The sequence below is a fragment of the Nyctibius grandis genome, chromosome 35 (assembly GCF_013368605.1).
Source record: "Nyctibius grandis isolate bNycGra1 chromosome 35, bNycGra1.pri, whole genome shotgun sequence".
NCBI lineage: Eukaryota > Metazoa > Chordata > Aves > Nyctibiiformes > Nyctibiidae > Nyctibius > Nyctibius grandis.
This window is the reverse complement of record NC_090692.1, coordinates 454,913-478,467: the sequence shown is the minus strand read 5'-3', so window position 1 is coordinate 478,467 and position 23,555 is coordinate 454,913. Positions and strand designations below refer to the sequence as shown.

The 23,555-nt window shown below is 59.2% G+C and overlaps 1 protein-coding gene across 5 annotated transcripts; it reads right to left on the bottom strand.

Moving 5' to 3' along the window:
- Positions 1-1,465: 1,465 nt before the first annotated feature.
- SLC44A2 (solute carrier family 44 member 2 (CTL2 blood group)) lies at positions 1,466-23,545 on the bottom strand. Of its 5 annotated transcripts, XR_011049967.1 has the most exons (23): positions 23,470-23,545; positions 17,417-17,465; positions 17,201-17,274; positions 16,411-16,495; positions 15,948-16,032; positions 14,844-14,966; positions 14,679-14,739; positions 14,353-14,476; positions 13,360-13,443; positions 12,511-12,623; positions 12,183-12,314; positions 11,747-11,846; positions 11,510-11,602; positions 11,166-11,250; positions 10,578-10,840; positions 10,410-10,504; positions 9,454-9,557; positions 9,044-9,117; positions 8,755-8,825; positions 8,472-8,560; positions 8,002-8,086; positions 2,460-4,516; positions 1,466-2,395 (listed from the first exon to the last, which is right to left on the bottom strand). XR_011049967.1 is itself a non-coding variant. In XM_068421778.1 (22 exons), the coding sequence occupies exons 1-22, from the start codon at positions 23,513-23,515 to the stop codon at positions 4,410-4,412; spliced, it is 2,142 nt and encodes a 713-aa protein (XP_068277879.1). In that variant the 5' UTR covers positions 23,516-23,545; the 3' UTR covers positions 1,466-4,409. The 5 variants fall into 5 exon arrangements, 4 of the variants coding, with proteins under 4 accessions (XP_068277879.1, XP_068277880.1, XP_068277877.1 ...); XM_068421778.1 differs by having other exon boundaries at positions 1,466-4,516; XM_068421779.1 differs by lacking the exon at positions 23,470-23,545 and adding an exon at positions 20,977-21,064 and having other exon boundaries at positions 1,466-4,516.
- Positions 23,546-23,555: the final 10 nt, after the last annotated feature.

Here is a 23,555-nt window from a genome sequence, read left to right as displayed (position 1 = left end):
TGAGGGGGCTGGTGGTCTGAGGGGACCAGCCTGTGAGGGCTGGTGGCCTGAGGGGACCAGCAGTCTGAAGGGACCAGTGGCCTGAGGGGACTGGTGGTCTCAGGGGACCAGTCTGAGGGGACTAGCCTGAAGGGACCAGTGGCCTGTGTCAGCTGGTGGCCTGAGGGGACAAGTGACCTGAGGGGACCAGTGGCCTGAGGGGGCTGATGGCCTGAGTAGACCAGTGGCCTGAAGGGACTGCTGGCCTGAAGGAACCAGTGGCCTGAAGGGACCAGCAGTTTGAAGAGACCAGTGGCCTGAAGGGACCAGTGGCCTGAGGGGACCAGTGGCCTGAGGGGACCAGCCTGAGGGGGCTGATGGCCTGAGGGGACCAGCCATGAAGGGACCAGTGGCCTGAGGGGGCTGGTGGTCTCTGGAACCAGTGGCCTGTTGGGGCTGATGGCCTGAAGGGACCAGTGGCCTGAGGAGAACGTGGGGCACAAAGGGGTGCAGGGGAGGACATCCCCTGAGGGGCCGAGGCACCCCCCACGGGTCCCTCTATGGGGCTTTGAGGCCCCACCATGGGGTTTGGGGTCCCTCCATGGGGTCTGGGGTCCCACCATGAGGTTTTGGGGTCCCTCCATGGGGTCTGGGGTCCCTCTATGGGGTTCTGGGGTCCCTCCATGAGGATTTGGGTCCCTCCATGGGGTCTGGGGTCCCACCATGAAGTTTTGAGGCCCCACCATAGGGTTTTGGGGTCCCTCCATGGGGTTTGGGGTCCCACTATGGGGTTTTAGGTTCCCTCCATGGGGTCTGGGGTCCCACCATGAGGTTTTGGGGTCCCTCCATGGGGTTTGGGGTCCCTCCATGGGGTTTTGCGAGCGCAGGGGACACCGACGGGTGTCACCTTCCGCGGGGCCTCCTCCTGCCATGTGGCGGTGCGGCGGCAGAGGGTGCCACAAGGCCGCGGCCCTCGTTAAGACCGCTAATGGTTTTGGCAGCTGGGGAAGAGATGAACCACCTCCTTGCCTACTAATTAACTAATTAACATCGAGCTCCCAGAGCTTTGGGGCGCGGGATGAGCCCTCCTGCGTTCCCTGCTGTAACACAGCGAGCGAACGCTCTCAAAGACGCCTCGTTCTTCGAGGATGGAGTTAAATGAGTTTAAATATGCAAATTTATGCTCGCTCCTTAAAAATAAAAGCCAATTAAAGCACTGCCACCTTCTGCGGGTCGAGGATTGTTTGGCGGTAGCTTGTAATTAATTAAAAACCCCAAGTTGGAAGGCCCAAACTCAAGGTGTGCGTTTAAACAAGCCCGTTTTTGGGGTGAAAACCAGCTGAATCCATCACATTCTGCTCTTTCTCCAGGTGTTCTGGAAAAATCACAGCAGAAACCCTAACGAAGAGGCACTAACGAGCGCGGAGGGGTCCCCTCTGCCCCCCCCAACCCCTCCCTGAAGGGCTGCGGAGGATTTGGACGAGGCTTTGAGGTCCGAAGGCTCCGAACAGGCACTTTTATTCACGGTCGCGACGCTGACACCGACAGACCCGTCACACGCGACGGGGGGGGACGCACGCGGGGGGGACATCCTTGCGTAGGAGTGTGGCAGGAGTAATTAATGCCTCATAAATAGCTTTTAAAAGGAATTTTTTTAGTAGAACATCACCCCTGTGGTTTATATATATATTTTTTTAATTTTATTTGCCCTGGCCTGATGCAGGGAGCGATTCAGAGCGGTTTATAGGGACAAAAGTTACACCTCAATACAGAAAAGAACACAAATATTCCTCAAGACGGACAAATTAACGCCTTTAAATGACAATTTGACATGAAAAACGTGCTCCAAGTCCACGCTTGTAGAAAGAAAGAACCCAAGTCACGGAGCGTCGCCTTTCCAGACGCTAAAATCCCACCAGGCCGCTGCCCTCACACAAGATTTTTTCCAAAAAACCCTAATTTATTGGCAGATTTACCCCTCTGCTTTCCCAAGCTCTCAGCGAGCACCATTTATATTTCCACACCTAAAAATCTCTCCTGTCTCTTGTCCCTTTATGCAATTAAATCGAGTTTCTGACGACCCTCCGCTATTTCAGACAGCATTTCCACAACCAAAGCGCCTCGATATAAAAAAACTCGCCGAGGAGCGAGAGTAAATTTACCCCCTTACAGAAACATTTCAAACATGAAATTAAACAAAACCACCTCAAAACCTACACAAGGAAAAAATAAAAATCATCCAGGACCGGCATCAGGCTGCAGAAAATATTTGCTCATCGGTAGAGCTGTAAACTGAATGGATTAATTAATTATCCCCTTAATTATTCCCGCTTACCCCGTATCCCAAACCGAGAGGATTCTCCTCTTTTTAGCTTTACCTTTACCTTTTCTTCACCTTTTTTAGCTTCACCTTCACCTTTTCTTCACCTTTTTTAGCTTCACCTTCACCTTTTTTAGCTTCACCTTCACCTTTTCTTCACCTTTTTTAGCTTTACCTTCAATTTTTTAGCTTTACCTTCAATTTTTTAGCTTTACTTTTACCTTTTCTTCACCTTTTTTAGCTTCCCTTCACCTTCGCCTTTTCTTTTTATCTCTTTTTTTTCTTTTTAGTTGGATCAGCGACCTCGAGATGGGGGGAAAAAGGCTCTTTAGAGAAACGCTGGCGTTTTTATTCCAGCAAAATAAAATATTATTTTATTTATTTATATCCAGGTAGCCCTACACCCACCCCGGGGCCACGGCAGCGACATCTCAGCGTCGATATTTAAAAAAATCTGTCACAAAAATAGTACTGGGAGAGATAAAAATAACGGCTACAGAACTGAAATGACTTCTAACAGCAAAATATACAAACCCCCCCAAACCATTTAATAATTTGGATAGAAAAACATTCCTTATATCTTACAAAAATGCTACAGGGAGCTGAAGATTGCTGAGAAATGTGTATAAAAAGCAAAAATCTGTCCTTCAGCACAGATTAAATGTGGCCAAGCAAATGTTTGTGATAAAGGTTTGTGGTTTTTAAGGTGCGTGTGGCCCCCCCAAGCCTCCTGCAGGAGCCTCCTGTGCTTTGGGAGCTGTTAAACCGTCCACCAAAGCCTCAGTGCATTTAATTTTTAATTAATCCACAAAAAAAGTACAGTTTGTGGTGGTGACTGCACCCGGGCGAGCCTCCCCGTGCTCCAAGGACGCTTCGGTGCGTCAGAGGTGTTTTAATTGTGTTAAATTTAGGGTTTAGGTGTAATAGTTGTCTCTTAGTGATATTTAATCACTAAAATCTTAGCGATTGATGACCCCTTTCATCTATTTCTCACAACCCTCCCCTTGTTCTCCTGCCAGGAGCTGCCAAAGGTCTGGCCCTTCCCGTTAGAAAGAGCAGTCGGCTACGAGTCCAGGCGACGCCATGGCATCTGAAGGACGTAAGGCAACATATTTGTCATTTGGTTTGCTTAAAATCACCTAACATTAACCTAAAAAATATATATATATCATTATATACATTACTCCTTCCCCATGCCCGCAGGGGGGTCTTCCCTAGTCCATCAAGGGGGGGTCTTCCCCAGTCCATCCCACGGGCAAAGCATTTTGTTCGTTAAGGAAAGCGCCGCTGTAAATTAATTTTTTTTGGAAATATATAATGCAGGATGTTTTGGGGAGGAATCAGTAGAAGCTGTCAGTCCTCGGAAGATGCAATAACTGTACAGAGCCCGAGCCCTGCTCGTTAACCCCTCATTTCCCTCCGCCTTCACCCACGGTGTAAGAACACAAATCGGCGTTTTCCTTAACGAATCCGTTGTCTAAACCCCAACGCCGGGCCCTGAGGCGCCTCCAAAGGGTGGCAAGAGAAGCAAGGTGGTTTCAGCCTCTGCAATTAAATATTTGTGGGGTTGCTGCAAATCAGAACCAAGTCGAGGAGCTGCTTCAAACCCATCACCGTGTTCGCTGGTCACCGCAGCGCCTGGGTTCACCCAAGCGCTACGGGACGCCCCAACACAGCTGATACGGGTAAAAAATGTTATAAAATAAAATCACTAAATGCAATTAAACTCATTTTGGTGTCGGTCGACACCCCGGAAGACAGAACTTTGCCCCGTGGCGGAGATATTTCCTTGTTGCTTTTATCAGCGGGGAACTCCCCAGCTTGGTATTTGAGCTGGCTGGGGACCAAGGGGCCGGTGGCCGTGACGTCTGGCGCTCGAGCGCTCTTCATTGAGCAGCCCCGATGATTTAAGGTTGAATAATTAACAATAAACTCATCCCTCTTCTTAGCAACCCCCCCTTCTCCCACTTGCCCGCCACAGAGGTGAAGGAGACAGCGGTTCAGGTTCGTTAACGAGGTTTCTATGTGGGACAAACGACGCTGAGTGCTGGGTGTTATCCTGCAGCTCTGGAGGGAGGAGGAGGAGGCACGGAGAGGAGGAGGGAAGGCTCTAGGTGTCCTGCTGCCCTTTGTTCTTCTTCTTCAGGAGCTTTTTCAGGTCGGGCGACATAAAATAAGGCTTTTCGGCCGAGCCGTCGTTACGCTCCAGGTCTTCCACTGCAAAGAGAAACGCCCCGTCCCCGTGCAGCAGTGGAGGGGGGGGGACAGACACACAGGTTGGCGTGGCAGGAGGCACGAGGAGCCCAAAGGCAGAGAGGTGCTAGAGGAGCAGTCGTCCTGCTCGCCTGATAATTATCTTTGATAGAAATAAAGGTCTTTTGGCTCATGGCGGGCAGGGGGTGTTTTATATTAGATGAGATACGAGGAAGAAATTCTTGGCTGTGAGGGTGGTGAGACCCTGGCCCAGGTTGCCCAGAGAAGTTGTGGCTGCCCCTTCCCTGGCAGGGTTCAAGGCCAGGTTGGATGGGGCTGGGAGCAACCTGGGCTGGTGGAAGGTGTCCCTGCCCGTGGCAGGGGGTTGGAACTGGATGGTCTTTCAGGTCCCTCCCAACCCAAACCAGTCTGTGATTCTATAATTCAAAAGGCAAACGAGCTGCTCTTGGTTCAGAAGGACCTCCTGATGGTCTTGAAGGTCCCTTCCAACCCAAACCACTCTGTGATTCTATGATTTTCTCCCTGTACAACCCACTGCACCTCTCCCATTTCACAGAGAGCACCGTGCTCCACAAACAAGCTGCTATTATTCAGCAGAAACCAGAAGTTTGGGTTGTGGATTTTTTTTTAACGAGGGGGGGCAGTGGGTAAGTTCAACAGCGCCGTAGCAAAAGAGCTCCACAACCTCAAGCTCTGGTTCCCCTCCTCTCCAGCGCGGCTCTCCCTGCTCTTTGTGCAGCCCAAACGGCTCATGACGTGAGCACAAAGCAATTTAGCTCGTTACCCGCCGCCCTTGTCAACACGCCACGCATACATAATCAGTAGGTGGATTCCCAGCACCCAACACGCTGCTCGGCCTCTCGCCCTTCAAAGCCAAGCAGCTGCTCCGGCAAGAAGCGGTAGGAAAATCACAGCCTGAGAAAAAACCCACCCAAAACCAAACAAACCCAACAAAGCAGCAGCTTCAGAGCGGAGGGAAAGCGCCTCGGGGTGTTTTGAGAGGGATTTCAGTATTTCCCCGGGATGGAAACACTACGTTAACACTACGGCTTTGTCCTACGAGGGCACGGCTCTCTGTCTGCGTGAGGATTTGTAACAGGAGCTCTGGCCACGGCTACCCAGGCTGTGTGCTGCCAAAATGGCATTTTTTTTTAAATCTCCATCATTTCTGGACTATGAAGAGGAGAAAACAGGCGAGGATCCAGCCTGAGCTTGGCTGGCATTTCTGGAGGGGCCGTAACCCTCATCGGCTGCCGCCCAGCCAACGTTTGATTTATTTTGCTCTGGTTTCTCCAGCCGTAGAGACGCCGCGACACATCCCTGGTGTAACACCCGCCAGCACAACGCACGCCTTCCCCGGAGCCCCCAGGGATGCTCACGCTGCTCCTCCAGACATCACCTTCCCTGAGGGACCCTCAGCAGTTCAGAGGTGCCGGAGCTGACTTGGGGATTCACAGAATCACTGAGGTTGGCCGAGCCCTCTGGGCTCATCGAGTCCAACCATGGCCCTGACACCACCATGGCAACTAGCCCAGGGCACTAAGTGCCATGGCCAGTCTTGGCTTAAACCCCTCCAGAGATGGTGACTCCACCACCTCCCTGGGCAGCCCCTTCCAGTGTCTGATGACCCTTGCTGAGAAGAAATGCTTCCTGATGGCCAACCTGACCCTCCCCTGGCCAAGCTTGACCCTACACCCTCCCTTCAGGCAGTTGTAGACTGCACTAAGGTCCCCTCTGAGCCTCCTCTTCTCCAGGCTAAACCCCCCCAGCTCCCTCAGCCGCTCCTCACAGCTCAGACCCTCCAGACCCTTCCCCACCTTGGTCACCCTCCTCTGCACTCGCTCCAATACCTCAACACCTTCCTTGAAGTGCAGGGCCAAGAACTGGACACAGGATTCAAGGTTCAACCTTTCACACAGGCTCCATCTTCCTTCCCACAGCCACCCCAGCCTGCACCTCTGTACGCCCTCGGCAAGCGCCTCCACCTATGGTCTACGTTAGCGTGGAAACTCGTTACAGCTCCAGCTCCTCCGCCCCGTAGGAGCCCGCACCAGGCAGAAACCAAACCATCAACTCAACCACCTCAGGGGGAAAAAGCAGAGCCCATCAGGCAGCTCCCAGGAGGAGCCACCACCTCCCTGCAGCCACTAAACCTCTGTGCAACCAGCGAGAAACCATTTTAGTGGGGGATGCTGCGAGTAAAAGCCCTCCGAGGTGTAACAGCTCACGACCAGCTCTTCTCAGCTTCCCTAAACCAACGGCTCAAGGCAACGGAGTTTTCGGCTGCGAGAAGGGCGAGCTGTTTTGGGACGAAGGCGCCGCTGATGCAACAAGACTTCAAAGCTCTGCAAGCTCACAAAGAAATCTCTGCCCGGTTTTGCATAGAAGGAGTGGGCGAGGAGAGAGGCTTGGCTGCTCTTTGCTGCGGGCAGAACAAAGAGGAAGGCGCCGGAGAGACCAGTTTGGAGGCTGTGGAACCCACTGAGCCCGTCCCACAAACCACTGTCCTGCAACACCAGGTACCTCCTGCGAGCAGAGCAGCTCCCCCGTCCTTCTCACAGCTTAGGAACAAGAGATCTCCTCTTCAACGTAAAACACAACTATGGATCAGCGCACCGTGCGTGGCCGGCCAGGTCCCAGCCTTGCCGGGTGCTACCAGGGCACGTGGGACTCCAGATTAACTCTAGGTTCGTTCTCTCATGACAGGACTATTCGTTACTGGGCAGGAAGGTGGATTTGGTACAGCTGAGGAACTGGCATCCCCTCTACCCTCAAGGCTTTGAAGGATATCCAGGGGAAAGATTTGCACCGTGGGTTTAGGAGAACGCTGCTTGGGTTGGGGAGCATCCTGCGGCCCCCCCATGGGCTCGCAGCCTTCCTCGTGGGGCCAGCCCCTAGCCTTGGCTCTCGGTGCTTTTGGAAGGCTCTAGGTTGCCCTTCAGCAGGATCTCACTCAGCTCGGGGGACATGTAGTAAGGCCTCTCGGGAGATCCATCGTTCCTCTCCAGATCTTCACCTTTGCGCAACCCCCGGGAAGAAGCGGCGGTGGTGGAGGGGGAGTGGAAAATAGTGGAAGAGCCAGTGAGAGGCAGGACAGAGGTGGAGAACATGTAAAGAGAGAGGTGAGAGGGAGAGGGGAAGGGAAAAAAAAAGAAAAAAAAGGAAAAAAAAAAAAAATCGAAGTTAGTTGCAGTTAAGTTCTACCAAGACCAAAGCACCAAAAAAAAGACCAAGAGAGACCGCAGGAGACCCAAGGACAGGCTGTGGGTTCCCCTTACTAGCAGGAAGGGGGAAAGCAGATGCTGGTAAGAACAGAGGTAGGAGTTGGTGAAGGAAAAAGTGGGAGAAGACCACACAGAGAGGCCACGGGAATGTGGAGCAAACCCCGAATCTGGACAACTCTGGGGTTCAGCCGCAAAGGGAGGGAGGTTTTGCTACCACGATCTCCTGCCCAGCGTGAGATGGGACCCTCCGAGGCAGATACTTACAGAAGCAGAGGAAGAGGGTGTCCACGCACATGCCGTAGACGCTGAAGAACCCGTGGGCGATGAGGTAGGAGCCCACGATCACCGTCTGGAAGGGAAATTGCGTGGTCACGCCGCGACCTGGCGTCTGCAGAGAGCGCAAAGCCCCGGTCCCTCGGCCGGGAGGAGGAAACCTGCTGAGTCCCGAATTCCCCAGGGAAAGGAGGAGAAGCCAACAGGGCAGGACTGTGGGGACCAGCCCGACTGAGGACAAAAGGCCTCAGCGACGGCGGTGGACGGGGGCCAATGTGGGCAGCATGGGAAGGGCGAGACGCCTCTTCGCGGCTGGCCAAAACAAAGGGCTTATGGAGAAACCACCTTCAACAAAGAAGGTCCTTCAGAAGCAGTGAGCAGAGGGGTGTTTTTAAGGCATTTGTGTCAAGGAGCTCTTTGTATCGCGTCTGAATCCACCAAAAGACGAGAAAGCGGCTCACCAGAATGGGCACCCAGTAGTAGTTGAGGGGCGGCGCCGTGTCTTCGACCAGCTTTATGCGACGGGTGAAGAAAAAGAAGGCGAGGACTCCTGGGAAAGCAAACGATGGAGATCGCTGTGGGATGCCCACAGGAGAAAGGCAGCAAGTGGGAGCAGAAGATGTAAAAAGGGATGATTTCATGGGAGGAGTGAGGAGAACGGAGGGTTTGGGAAGGTGTAACCGGCTACAAAAGCCTACAGCAGCCGTACGCCCCGAGGAGAAACTTCCAGCCCCCAGCACTCACCGACGCTTCCTACGATGAGGAGTTTCCCGAGGAAGAAGAGGAAATCCGTGACTTTATCTAAAATTGCCACCCTGAAAACAAGAGAGAGATGAGCATCCGCATCCGCTCCCCACCCCGACGTCAGGAGGAAGCGTGGGAGGAGGCGGCCAACGCGCACACGCGTCGCAAACGTGGCGTAAAATGCCGTGAAAGGCTGAAAACAAGGCGGGGAGGATCAGGATTGATCTTGGGCAGCAAGAAGGACTTGGAAATAACCAAACCTGCCGTCAAGAGCCCACCAGGATCTCACCTGATGATGTTCCTCATCAGCAGGAAGAACGCGTTCCTGGCGGAGGTGCAGAAGTTGGTGCCGTAGATGGCGATCTGGTGACCCAGAAAAAAAGGGGCAGGGGAGAGAGAAATGGAGCCGCGCCGAATTCACCGCGACGAGGAGGGTGGAATTAATCCCATCTTTGAGTAAAACTCAGATAAATCCCACCCTGGAAGTGTTGTCTGTGAGAAGGTCCCTCCCAAAGTCAAGGCAACACGGTTGAGGTCAAGGCTTTCCAGCAAAATGGCTGGGAAACACCAAAATGTTTCGTTTTCCCATGACGTTGGGACACACGGTTCTCAACAGCCACCCAAAGAAACCTCCAAGAGCACAGAGACTCCCCCACCGCAGTCATGACCCGTTGGGCGTTAACGCTGGGAGGCTCTTACCATGATGTACGCGTTTCTGTTGAGGAATTTGATGAATTTTTCCAGGCACCAGAAGCAGCATTTCAGGCAGCCCAGGAGGAACTTGGCAAACTTGCTATCTGCAGCTGGAGGAACGCCACGGGAGGGGGTGAGCAGCCGAAGCGAGAGACACCTTCTCTTACAGAGCAACTTCAAGGTCCCCATTCGCATTTTGTGATCACAGAATCCCAGAATCCCTGAGGTTGGCAGAGCCCTCTGGGCTCATCGAGTCCAACCATGGCCCTGACACCACCATGGCAACTAGACCAGGGCACTAAGTGCCATGGCCAGTCTTGTCTTAAACCCCCCCAGAGATGGTGACTCCCCCACCTCCCTGGGCAGCCCCTTCCAGTGTCTAATGACCCTTGCTGAGAAGAAATGCTTGGAAAGGAGCTTTTGGTTGGGAAGGACCTTTAAGACCATCAAGTCCAACCATTAACTGCCAAGGCCACCACTAACCATGTCCCTCAGCACCACATCTCCACGGCTTTTAGATCCCCCAGAAATGGTGACTCCACCACCTCCCCGGGCAGCCCCTTCCAATATCTAATGACCTTTAAGATTATCACAGAATCAATGAGGTCGGAAGAGCCCTCTGGGCTCATCGAGTCCAACCATTGCCCTGACACCACCATGGCAACTAGACCATGGCACTAGATCAACAGAGTCATCCAGCCAGACGCAGACTTCCCTGGCACCCATACAGACACCCAGGACTGGTTGACTTAGCCCGGCAGCCACGGCGCATCCCTTGGCTCCCACCCCGTGAAACGTCTCTTAGAGGAAGAGACAACTATGGGATCCTAAAAGGAGGATCTCGATTCTCTACCAAAATACTGAAATTGTTCCCCTGGACGTCAGCCAGGAGCTCTGGCACCAAGCAAACCAGAAGAAGACAACCTCGTTCATCTACTCATTTGCCATTCCAGCTTCGGTACCTTTTAACCTGTGGTCCAGATACTCCAGAATGACCCTGATGACTTGGACGATGGCGAGGATCAGAGCGCCGAAGGCAAGCGAACCCGTGTGGTACCTGGGAAAGATCGCTCCGGTTAGAAGAGGACAACCTCAAGAAGCTCGCCAAGTCCTCCTCAAGAGGGACGTACCGGAGCGCACGGCCGAAGGCGGAGAAGAGGGGGAAGGCGGGCATGTCGTCGGGTTTCCTGAAGGCCCAGTAGTAGGACGCGAAGGCCCCCGCCAGCGTCACCTGGCCCAGCGCGATCACGAAGTTGGCGAGCCAGAAGAACATGAAGACGTTGAAGAACTGGAAGACGATGAGGTACTTGTGGTACGCCGTCTCGCCCCCGTAGAACGCGAAGAGGCACTGGGCGTCGGGGCACAGCTTGGTGACGTTGCTCGTGTTGAAGGTCTAGAGAAGACAGCGGACGCTCAGGCACTGCGGCGGCCGGGGACGCGCCGCAAGGAGGACCGACAGCATCTTCTGCTCAACCCAACGCGATTTCAACTTTCAGAAGACATCATCCTGCTTAATTTTTCACCCAGCAGACCACAAAGCCAGCTTTGCGCCCGCAAGAGCTCGAAGAAAGATAACGACATGACGTAAACGAGTTCGGAAAGGCAGAATTTCACTTTGGAAGAGCTTGCAGGCCCGAAGAGCCACCAGAATATTTGTCATGTAATAAACAATCTTATCTCTGACGGATTAAGCATAGGAGGACCCCCAACGTCCTCACCTCGGGTTTGCAGGTCTGCCCGGAGAACTGGCACTCGGTCTCGTTAAACACCTTATAGACCGCCTCGTCGGAGGTGGAGAGGAAACTGCAGAGCAACGGTTAAGGAGATCTTGCAAGCCCCAAACCCGAATCCTCGGCGTATCTACCTCAGCTTTCCCTCACCAGCCGCCCACGGTGGCTTTTCTACGTTAGGTTTGATTTTAAGTTAAACTTGGGCTGGTGGCTTTGCAAATGGATGTGTCACTAGTCCTGTAAGATGTTGGGCGCCCTGGAAGACCTTTGGTTTCTGAGCAGCTTCCTTCCCCGGGAGCAGAGGCGCAGGGAGGAAGAAGAGGAAAGGATACACGGCGGTGCTGGCCCAGTAGGCGATGCAGAGGCACAGGAGGAAGAAGGTCCACAACGGGTACAGCAGTGACATCATGATGTGACCAACCGCCCTGCCGAGAAGATGGTTAAAACCCGGTTAAAATCCTCACGGTGGTGGGAGGACCATAGCGGCTTGGAGCCGTGCCGTCCCCGAGTTGTCCCACCACGATGGGTGACAACGGCCACCTCTGCCTGGGGATGGGGGACACCCGGACCTGCTGGCCTCCTTGATGAGCGCGATGGCGATGAGGATCCTCTTGCGCAGGAAGATGAGCAGCAGGATGATCACCACCTCCACGACGCTCAGGATGATCACTGGGAGGAGAAGGGGAGCTCCGGGTAGTGCGAGGGCATGGGCAGCGCCCAACGGCCACCATCCACCTCTGCCTTCCCGAGGAGATCCATTATGGCACCAAACGCTCCTCAGGAGACACCCATCACGTGGAAAAGCAGCACCCGCCCCATGGCTGGTCATCCTGGCCCTAAGCTCAGCCCTGTGGCCAAGGTGGCATCAAGCAAAGCCACCCTCAGCCCAGCTCTTTGCAAAGAGACCGAGAAGATCCCAAACCTCCATGGTGTCACCTTCCCAAGCCCTGTCCCTCAAAGGGACTGGGGTGCATCCACCGCATCCAGAGGAGGATGGAGACTTACTGAACGCCAGCCATGTCTGCCGCAGGTAGAGGTAGACCCGTAGGTCGGTCTGAAATCCCAGGTCCTTCAAGGAGATGTCAGAACCCTCTTCCCCTTTTAGCTTTGCATATTCCGTGTAACAATGGAAGATTCCTGCAACGAAAAGCAGAAAATTGTCATTTTTGCACTGAAAAGCAGAGGACCGAGGTGCTGGCAGCTTCTGCTCAACCCCACCGATGCCAACGTTCGGGTAGAAGACGCCTGGCAGGACCTTCTTCGTGCAAATCCCACTTAAGATAGGGAAAGGAAAATGAGGGGAGCAGGGAGAAGGTCCTGACCGCTCGCTCACCGTAGCCCAGCACCAGGATCACCATCACGATCATCACCCAGACCATGATCCCAGCCAGGAAACGGAGCAGGACGATGAAGATTAAGCTGACCACCATGGCGATGACGAGACCTCTGCGGGAGGAAGGCAGCAAGGCGTCAAAAACCAGGGTGATGCCACCCCCTTCCCACTGCTTCCCTCCATCGGTCAGCTCCTCCTGTCTCCTTTCTCAAGGTTTAATGATGGGGCAGCCTTGAAAATGGGAATCCTTGATGGAGGAGGGCATGGAGCACCCTTAAAAATGGGGATCCGTGATGGAGGACATGGAGCACCCTTAAAAATGGAAATCCTTGATGGAGGAGGGCATGGAGCATCCTTAAATAGGAATCCTTGATGGAGAAGGGCATGGAGCACCCTTAAAAATGGGAATCCTTGATGGAGGAGGGCATGGAGCACCCTTAAAAATGGGGATCCTTGATGGAGGAGGGCATGGAGCACCCTTAGAAATGGGAATCCTTGATGGAGGAGGGCATGGAGCACCCTTAAAAATGGGAATCCTTGATGGAAGAGGGCATGGAGCACCCTTAGAAACGGGAATCCTTCATGGAGGAGGGCATGAAGCGTGAGCAGGGTCTGAGTAAAGACACTCCAAAACACCCTCCAGCATCTCTTGTTGGGTTTGACTGGAAATTATGCAAAGGCCAAGGGAAAAGAACCCCAAGAACGTTGGTAATTCATGAGCTTTGCCCCACGTCTGAGCGTGGCACCAAGCCCGTGGCCGGCCCGGCAGAGCATCAAGCCCTCGCGGGCTCCGGTCCAGCTGCCCATGGGACTGGGACAGCCGTGACGCGTCGCTTGGCTCCTGCTCACATTATTATCCAGTACCAGGAAACCGTGTAATCTTCAAAGATCTTCATGGCCAGTTGTCTGGCTTCCAGGACCACGTTGGCTTTTCTGCGACACGACAATAAAAACACGAATGAAGCGGACGCCGGGGGAAGCAGCAGAGGAGCATCAGCCTGGGCTCGGCCCCAGCGAGGCTCTGCCCGTGCCCTGCGCTGCCTCAACGGCCCCTTGTCCTCCCCCACCCAACAGCCCTCGGCCAAACTCCCCGAGAACACGGAAATTCGACAAGAATTTTGGTTTCCTGGCACCGTTTTCCTTCAAGCTGACCCCGGGTGTTTAGCCTGGAGAAGAGGAGGCTCAGAGGGGACCTTAGTGCAGTCTACAACTGCCTGAAGGGAGGGTGGAGCGGACAGTCGGCCTCTTCTCCCAGGCAACCAGCGCCAGGACAAGAGGACACAGCCTCAAGCTTGGCCAGGGGAGGGTCAGGTTGGCCATCAGGAAGCATTTCTTCTCAGCAAGGGTCATCAGACACTGGAAGGGGCTGCCCAGGGAGGTGGGGGAGTCACCATCTCTGGGGGGGTTTAAGACAAGACTGGACATGGCACTTAGTGCCCTGGTCTAGTTGCCGTGGTGGTGTCAGGGCCATGGTTGGACTCGATGATCCCAGAGGGCTCTTCCAACCTCATTGATTCTGGGATTTGTCCCCGCTCCCAGCTCCCATTTAGAACGTAGAACACGGGGTTTGGTGTGGGATTTCTGGCAAACCACGGCTCCACGCCGGCGCTTTCGGGCTCCTCCACGATATAAATCAGTAAAAACCAACGTGGAGCAGAAGCACCACCAGATGAAACCAAACGTTTCTCTTCTGGGTGAAGCCGTAATGACGAAGCAGCTCATGAAGAGGCTCCACCAGGTCCGGCCCCATCCCCACCACGTTGCTGTTGTCACCACAAACGCTCACGACCACCCCGGCAAAGACGAAGCGAGCAGCGAACCGCGGCGCCGGCCCGGACTTACTTGGCCCCTTCCAGCAGCTCAGTGACGTTCCTCCGGTGCCCAAGGCCATCGTCGTAGGTAGTCTCGTTGCCCACCATGATGACGCCCTTCTTGGCCCGGATGGCTGGGAAGCATCGCCGTGCCACTGGGCAAGAGAGGGGACAAACTCAGGGTGGCAACCTCAGCCTCTCTCGTCCCACCAGCAAAATGAGCCAAAACCCTCCTCCCCATGGTCACAAACCTCCACTGGATCCCCAGAAACCCCAACCAAGACCCTCCTTCTCCACCCCACTAAAGAATTGTGACAACCAGCTTGTGGGCTCGTTAATCAGCTCGTTAGGACGTACGTGGGGTGCTGGGCATGATCATGGCTGGGCACTCCTTGTCCTTCAGCACCTCGATGGGAGCCTGGATGGAGACAGGCGAGATGGAGTCAATGCTTGGAGAAGGAATTACCGTGGTGGTGGGATTGGTGGTGGGATGACGCCGACGCCGCGCTCCCCACAACCCACCTTCTGCGGGTTTCTGAACTCGGGGACGCAGAACTGCCGGTAGTACTCGAGCTCGGCGGGCGCGCGGGAGCCGTAGGCGCTCAGGTAGGTCAGGTAGCGATCGGGGCATTGGCTGACGCAGATCTGGGTGGGAGGAGAGGAGACGGCGGGGGCTGCAGCGATGCCACAACGTTCGGGGTTGGAAGGGACCTCTGGAGATCATCCAGTCCAACCCCCCACCAGAGCAGGAGCACCCAGATCATGTCACACAGGAACGCGTCCAGGTGGGTTTTGAAAGCCTCCAGAGAAGGAGACTCCACAACCTCTCTGGGCAGCCTGTGCCAGGGCTCTGTCACCCTCACAGTAAAGAAGTTCTTCCTCATGGTGAGGTTGAACCTCCCGTGCTCCAGCTTGCACCCGTTGCCCCTTGTCCTGCCAATGGGTGTCACTGAGAAGAGCCTGGCTCCACCCTCATGACACTTGCCCTTGACATATTGATCAACATTAACGAGGTCACCCCTCAGTCTCCTCTTCTCCAAACTAAGGAGACCCAGCTCCTCATAAGGGAGATGTTCCACACAAGAGGACACAGCCTCAAGCTTGGCCAGGGGAGGGTCAGGTTGGCCATCAGGAAGCATTTCTTCTCAGCAAGGGTCATCAGACACTGGAAGGGGCTGCCCAGGGAGGTGGTGGAGTCACCATCTCTGGGGGGGTTTAAGACAAGCCTGGACATGGCCCTTAGTGCCCTGGGCTAGTTGCCATGGTGGTGTCAGGGCCATGGTTGGACTCGATGAGCCCAGAGCGCTCTGCCAACCTCAGTGATTCTGGGATTCTGTACCCCTCCACTGGACTCTCTCCAGTAGCTCCTTATCTTGAACTGGGGGGCCCAGAACTGGACCCAGTTACTCCAGATGTGGCCTCACCAGGGCAGAGTAGGTGAGGAGAACCTCTCTTGACCTACCACCCACACCCCAAGATGCCACTGGCCTTCTTGGCCACCAGAGCACATTGCTGGCTCATGGTCATCCACCAGGACCCCCAGGTCCCTTTCCTGCTGCTCTCCAACAGGTCTGTCCCCAACTTCTACTCATCCATGGGGTTCTCCTCGCCCGCCGGGGTCGGTACCTGCGTGGTGGGGCACTGGAACTCCAGCAGCACCAGTGGGCTGGCACACTTCACGATGTCGAAGTAGAACAGGAACGGTTTCTTCCTGCGGAGCAAAATTAAAACATAAAATTCAAGCCCAGTTTGGGGAAACCACCAGCCCTGGGAGAGGTGGTGGGAAGGCCCCGCATCCCTGTGCCCGCTCAGGATGACCCCAAAACCCCCAAACCCCCAACCCCCCCCCAAAAAAACCCAAAACCCACCCAAAAAAACCCCAAATCCCACCCCAAAAAAACCCAAAACCCACCCCAAAAAAACCCAAAACCCACCCCAAAAAAACCCAAAACCCACCCAAAAAAAAACCAAATCCCCCAAAACCAGGAGCTGCTGTGGGGCTTTCCTGCGCCTCCCAGGCGTGGGGCAGGGTCTCCACCGCTCCCCATGCCCCCCCCCCCGAGGTTACGGTGTCTCCGGGGGTACGTACGCGTTGGGGGTCCCCTGCTGCCCGCAGAACTGCCCCCGGCTGTCGGTGGGGTAAATCACCTTCCGGGGGTCCCCGTAGGTCCAGGCTGGGGGGGGGGGGAGGCAGAACAACGCGGCTGTGGTTACCCTTATCCCACCCTTGGGGGGGGTCCCTGCACCCTCAGACCCCTGGATCCCCCCCAAGGGGTCCCTGCACCCCCAGACCCCCAGATCCGCCCCTGAGGGGTCCCTGCACCCCCAGACCCCGAATCCCCACCCTGGGGGGTCCCTGAAGCACCCCAGATCCCTTATCCCACCCTTGGGGGGGGTCCCTGCACCCTCAGACCCCTGGATCCCCCCCGAGGGGTCCCTGCACCCCCAGACCCCAAATCCCCACCCTGGGGGGGGGTCCCCGAAGCACCCCAGATCCCTTATCCCACCCTTGGGGGGGGGTCCCTGCACCCTCAGACCCCCAAATCCCCCCCCAAGAGGTCCCTGCACCCTCAGACCCCCAAATCCCCCCCCAAGAGGTCCCTGCACCCCCAGACCCCCAGATCCCCCCCCGAGGGGTCCCTGCACCCCCAGACCCCCGGATCCCCCCCCCGAGGGGTCCCTGCACCCCCAGACCCCCGAATCCCCCCCCAGGGTGTCCCTGCACCCCCAGACCCCTCATCCCCCACCCTGGAGGATCAGACCCCCATGGGGACCCTCCCGTCACCATCCACACGACCCCGAGGACGTGACACCCCCCTCGGCACCCCAAACCGAGCCGTCCCCACCGCCAAAGCCCCCCCCCCCACCCCGGTACGCACCCACGACGCCCACCACCACGTAGCCCACGATGGCGAGGACGAGCAGGACGCAGCAGATGACATCGGTGCAGCCCCTGTGGGGGGGACGGGGGGCGTTGGGGGGGGACGGGGGGCGTCGGGGGGGGACGGGGGGCGTCGGGGGGGGGACGGGGGGTGTTGGGGGGGCACGACAAAGCCCCGGTGACCCCGACCCCGGCGCCTCCCCCCTCCTCTTACCTGTCGTAAATGGGACCTTTGAAGGTCGGGTCGTATTTTTGCGGCGTCCCTGCGAGGAGGAAGAGGGCAAATAACCCAGGGGGGTGGTTGGGATGGGGAGGAAGGGGCTCCTCATCCTCCTCGCCCCCCTCCACCCCAAAAGGGAGCGTGACCCCACGACCAAAACCCTCTGGAGAAGTGGGATCAGGAGGAAAATCATCTCCAGACGCCACTTTCCAGCCGTGGGAACGATCCTGCCCGCAGGAACCCCGTTTCTACGTGGTTTTCACCCAAAAAAATGCCCCCCGAGATACCCCAGGGGCCTGTGGCACCGGGGGTGGCCAGAGGGACCCCCCCGCCTCGACCCCAAGGGCCACACGAGCCTGTCCCCCCCCCCCCACCCGCTTTTATTTTTAGGGTGGGAGTTCAGCCAGCGACGGCGGCTGTGGGGGGGGGACGGGGACACGGCGGGTTTGGGGTGACTTTGGGGGGGCTCCGAGGAGCCCCAGGGCAGGGACATGGGTGCTTGGGGGGCTCTGAGGGGACATGGGTGCTTGGGGGGCTCTGAGGGGACATGGGTGCTTTGGGGGGGTCTGAGGGGACATGGGTGCTTTGGGGGGCTTTTGGGGGGGCTCTGAGGGGACATGGGTGCTTTGGGGGGCTTTTGGGGGGGTCTGAGGGGACATGGGTGCTTGGGGGGACTCTGAAGGGACATGGGTGCTTTGGGGGTGCCTTTTGGGGGGGTCTGAGGGGACATGGGTGCTTTGGGGGGCTTTTGGGGGGCTCTGAGGGGACATGGGTGCTTTAGGGGTGACTTTTGGGGGGGTCTGAGGGGACATGGGTGCTTTGGGAGGCTTTTGGGGGGCTCTGAGGGGACATGGGTGCTTTGGGGGGGCTTTTGGGGGGGGTCTGAGGGGACATGGGTGCTTTGGGGGGCTTTTGTGGGGTCTGAGGGGACATGGGTGCTTTGGGGGGGTCTGAGGGGACATGGGTGCTTTGGGGTGACTTTTGGGGGGGTCTGAGGGGACATGGGTGCTTTGGGGGGGCTTTGGGGGGCTCTGAGGGGACATGGGTGCTTTTGGGGGGCTCTGGGGGGACATGGGTGCTTTGGGGGTGACTTTTGGGGGGTCTGAGGGGACATGGGTGCTTTGGGGGGGGTCTGAGGGGACATGGGTGCTTTGGAGGGCTTTTGGGGGGGCTCAGAGGGGACATGGGTGCTCGGGGGGCTTTTGGGGGGGTCTGAGGGGACATGGGTGCTTTGGGGGGGCTTTTGGGGGGGCTCTGAGGGGACATGGGTGCTTTGGGGGGGCTCAGAGGGGACATGGGTGCTTTGGGGTGACTTTTGGGGGGGCTCTGAGGGGACATGGGTGCTTTGGGGATGACTTTTGGGGGGGTCTGAGGGGACATGGGTGCTTTGGGGTGACTTTTGGGGGGCTCTGAGGGGACATGGGTGCTTTGGGGGGCTTTTGGGGGGTCTGAGGGGACATGGGTGCTTTGGGGTGACTTTTGGGGGGCTCTGAGGGGACATGGGTGCTTTGGGGGGGCTCAGAGGGGACATGGGTGCTTTGGGGTGACTTTTGGGGGGGCTCTGAGGGGACATGGGTGCTTTGGGGATGACTTTTGGGGGGGTCTGAGGGGACATGGGTGCTTTGGGGTGACTTTTGGGGGGCTCTGAGGGGACATGGGTGCTTTGGGGTGACTTTTGGGGGGTCTGAGGGGACATGGGTGCTTTGGGGGGGTCTGAGGGGACATGGGTGCTTTGGGGTGACTTTTGGGGGGTCTGAGGGGACATGGGTGCTTTGGGGGGCTCCGAGGAGCCCCATGGCAGGGACATGGGTGCTTTGGGGTGACTTTTGGGGGGGTCTGAGGGGACATGGGTGCTTTGGGGGGGTCTGAGGGGACATGGGTGCTTGGGGGGCTTTTGGGGGGGTCTGAGGGGACATGGGTGCTTTGGGGGGGTCTGAGGGGACATGGGTGCTTTGGGGGCTTTGGGGGGGCTCCGAGGGGACATGGGTGCTTTGGGGTTACTTTTGGGGGGGTCTGAGGGGACATGGGTGCTTTGGGGTGTCTTTTGGGGGGCTCCGAGGGGACATGGGTGCTTTGGGGGGCTTTTGGGGAGGTCTGAGGGGACATGGGTGCTTGGGGGGACTCTGAAGGGACATGGGTGCTTTGGGGGTGCCTTTTGGGGGGGTCTGAGGGGACATGGGTGCTTTGGGGGGGCTTTGGGGGGCTCTGAGGGGACATGGGTGCTTTGGGGTGACTTTTGGGGGGCTCTGAGGGGACATGGGTGCTTTGGGGGGCTTTTGAGGGGTCTGAGGGGACATGGGTGCTTTGGGGGGCTTTTGGGGGGGTCTGAGGGGACATGGGTGCTTTGGGGGGGTCTGAGGGGACATGGGTGCTTTGGGGGGCTCCGAGGGGACATGGGTGCTTTGGGGGGACTTTTGGGGGGCTCTGAGGGGACACGGGTGCTTTGGGGGGCTTTTGGGGGGTCTGGGGGGACATGGGTGCTTGGGGGTGCCTTTTGGGGGGCTCTGAGGAGGGGGGGGTACAAGGAACAATTCAACCCCAGGGACCCCCCCCAACCCCCCCCCCCGAGCCCCCCAGGGGAGCAGCCGGCACCGGCCGCGGTGACAAACCACCGCAGGAACCTGTTTGTCCCAGTTAAGCGTTAACCAGTGGCGCCAGCAACGCCACCGCGCTGGTTATGCTGGTGCGTGGCGAGGGGGGGGCCCCCCCCGGCACCGTGACCCCCCCGGCACCGTGACCCCCTCCCCGGCTGGCGGAAAAGCCTCGCGGCACAAACCCGTTTGCTTTTGGTTTTGTTTTGCCCTTTTCCCCCCCTTTTCTCCCCATTTTGGGGTTGTTTTTTTCCTCCTTTATCGGCTGCGGCTGAACTTCCTCCGCGGCGAGCGGCTGCCGGGTGCCCCCGACCCACGGCCGGTGCCCCCGGTGCCCCCAACCCACAGCCGGTGCCCACAGAGCCCCCGACCCACGGCCGGTGCCCACAGAGCCCCCGACCCACGGCCGAGCTGCCCCCGGTGCCCCCGACCCACGGCCGGTGCCCCCAACCCACGACGGTGCTGCCCCCGGTGCCCCCGACCCACGGCCGAGCTGCCCCCGGTGCCCCCGACCCCCAACGGAGCCCCTGACCCACGGCCGGTGCCCCCGACCCCCCCAGAGCCCCGCACCCCCGGGACCCCCCGGGATCCCCCCTGGTGCCCCCGACCCACGGCCGAGCTGCCCCCGGTGCCCCCTCGACCCACGACGGTGCCCCCGACCCCCCCAGAGCCCCCGTGCCCCGGCAGCCCCCCCCCCCCTCGAGACCCCTCCCCCGGTGCCCCCGACCCACGGCCGGTGCCCCTGACCCACAGCCGAGCTGCCCCCGGTGCCCCCGACCCACAGCCGGTGCCCCCGACCCACCGACGAGCTGCCCCCGGTGCCCCCGACCCCCCCAGAGCCCCCGTGCCCCGGCAGCCCCCCCCTCGAGACCCCCCCCCGGTGCCCCCGACCCACGGCCAGTGCCCCTGACCCCCCCAGAGCCCCACACCCCCGGTACCCCCCCCCCGGTGCCCGCCCCTTACCGTGCTTGCCGTAGTAGGTCTCCCCGTGGCCCCCCATCCCGGTGAGCTCTCGGCCCCCCCGGCCCGCAGCACCCGCCCGGTGTCCCGGTCCCGGCCCGGTCCCCGCCCTGGGCGGTGCCCCCGCCCGGTTACACCCACCAAACGCCCCCCCCGGTGCACGAACCGGGTTTTAAAGGCGCCGCTACCGCGACCCCCCCCCCCCCCCCGGTGCCCGGCGGCTTGTTCCGGCCCTGCCAAACGCACCGGCCCCGGGGCACCGAACCACCCCCGGGGGGGCACGGGGGGCACTGGGGGGCACCGGGGGGGCACCGGGGGGCACCGGGGGGTGGGCTGGGGCTGGTGAAGCCGGTGTGGTGCAAAGGGTGGCAGCGAGGCACCGGGGTCAAGCGGCAAAGGGGGGGTGGCACCGGTACCAGTGCCCCCAGTGACACCGATGCCCCCAGTGACATCAGTGCTGATGCGGCTGGTAACAATGACCCCGGTGACGCCGGTACCGATGCCCCCGGTGATGCCAGTACTGATGCCACCGGTACCAAAGACCCCAGTAATGCCAGTACCAATGCCTCTGGTGACACCAGTACTGATGCCACTGGTACCAATGACCCCAGTGACACCGGTACCAATGACCCCAGTAATGCCAGTACCGATGACCCCAGTGATGCCAGTACCAATGCCCTGGTGATGCCAGTGCCGATAGCCCCAGTGACACTGGTACCGGTGCCTCTGGTGACACCAGTACCAATGCAGCCGGTACTGATGACTCCAGTGACACCAGTACCAATGCCTCCGGTGACACCAGTACTGATGCCACCAGTACCGATATCCCCAGTGATGCCTGTACTTATACCCCCAGTGACACCAGTACCAATGCCCCACTGATGCCAGTCCCAATGCCCCCAGTGACACCAGTCCCGGTGCCCCCGGTGATGCCAGTCCCAATGCCCCCAGTGACACCAGTCCCGGTGCCCCCGGTGATGCCAGTCCCGGTGCCCCTGGTGATGCCAGTCCAATGCCCCCAGTGACACCAGTCCCGGTGCCCCTGGTGATGCCAGTACCGATACCCCCAGTGATGCCAGTCCTAATGCCCCCAGTGACGCCAGTCCCGGTGCCCCCCGGTGCCGCCGAGCTCCCGTCCCCACCCCGTGGTTATATTTAGGCGACAAACAAACACCGTCCGGCCGCGCCGGCCCGCGGCCAGGAATAGCCCCTGGCACGGCCCTGGCACGGAGGGTCGTGGCCGGGTGGCACCGCTGCGGTGTCGCCCACAGGCCGCCGGTGACGCCAGGGCTTGCACCCCCAAACCGAGCAGGCTGGGGGGGGGCCGGGTGGACCCCCCCGGGCCTGGGCAAACCGGCGGCAACGCGGCATCGCCCACCCTGTCCCGGGGATCCGGTGGCCGCTGGGCCGCGGGTGGCACCGGGGTGGGGCCGCGGCGCTGGCTCCAGCGTCCCCCTCCTCTGCAACCCCCCCCCCATCCCCCCAGGCTTGGGGGCCACCAGGAGCCCCCCCATCCCCTGCCCCCCACGGCGGGGACCGTCCCCTCGCCGAGCTGGGGAAGGGTCCGGCACTGGCACTGCCAACGCGAGCCGAAGCCCAGGGGCGCTGCCAGCCCCCCTGGCACAGCCCAGACCCCCGCTGCCCCCCCCAGCTGCCCCCCCCATACACGTGTCCCCCCCCATGCACAAGCAAAGACCCCCAGGCAGCGCGTGGCAGCTGCTCAGGGTGGGGGGTCCCAGGGGCTGGCACAGGGGGGACCCAAACCCGGGGGTCCCCAGCCCGGGGGTCCCCAAACCCGGGTGTCCCCAAGCCGTGGGGGTCCCCAGGCCTGGGGGTCCCCAAACCCTGGGTGTCTCCAAGCCTGGGGGTCCCCAAACCCGGGGGTCCCCAGCCCGGGGGTCCCCCAAGACCTGGGTGTCCCCAGCCCGGGGGTCCCCAAACCTGGGGGTCCCCAAACCCGGGGGTCCCCAAACCCTGGGGGTCCCCCAAGACCTGGGGGTCCCCAAGCCCTGGGGGTCCCCAAACCCGGGGGTCCCCCAAACCCGGGTGTCCCCAAACCCTGGGGGTCCCCAAACCCGGGGGTCCCCAAATCCTGGGGGTCCCCAAATCTGGGGGTCCCCAAACCCTGGGGGTCCCCAAACACGGGGGTCCCCAAACACGGGGGTCCCCAAGCCCGGGGGTCCCCAAACCCATCAGTCCCCAGCCCGGGGGTCCCCAAGCCCTGGGTGTCCCCCAGCCCGGGGGTCCCCAAACCCTGGGGGTCCCCAAGCCTGGAGGTCCCCAAACCCGGGTGTCCCCAAACCCTGGGGGTCCCCAAGCCTGGGGGTCTCCAAGCCCTGGGTGTCCCCCAGCCCCACACCCCAGTGACCCCCAAGCCCCCGGGGGACCCCGAGCAGCCTGGGGGGGGGGGGGTGCAGGGACCCCCGGAGGGCCCGTCCCGGGGTCTGGGGATCCTGGGGGAGGCCGCGGGGGTTGGGGGGTGCCCGGTCCCGGTACCGTAAGCGCCGTCCGGGTCCCTCCTGCCCGCGGCCGGGGGCTCCATGGCGGCGGCTCCGGGATGCTCCGGGCGGCTCCTCCCGCCG

What these genes read in the sequence shown, in the direction of transcription:
- SLC44A2 (XM_068421776.1), bottom strand. Translation starts at nt 23,515, where the DNA reads ATGGAGCCCCCGGCCGCGGGCAGGAGGGACCCGGACGGCGCTTACG. An exon ending in CTCATCAAGGAGGCCAGCAG is followed by an intron (nt 11,603 to 11,746) that starts GTCCGGGTGTCC and finishes TCTTCTCGGCAG; the next exon opens with GGCGGTTGGTCACATCATGA. An exon ending in CCTCATCGTAGGAAGCGTCG is followed by an intron (nt 8,561 to 8,754) that starts GTGAGTGCTGGG and finishes TTGCTTTCCCAG; the next exon opens with GAGTCCTCGCCTTCTTTTTC.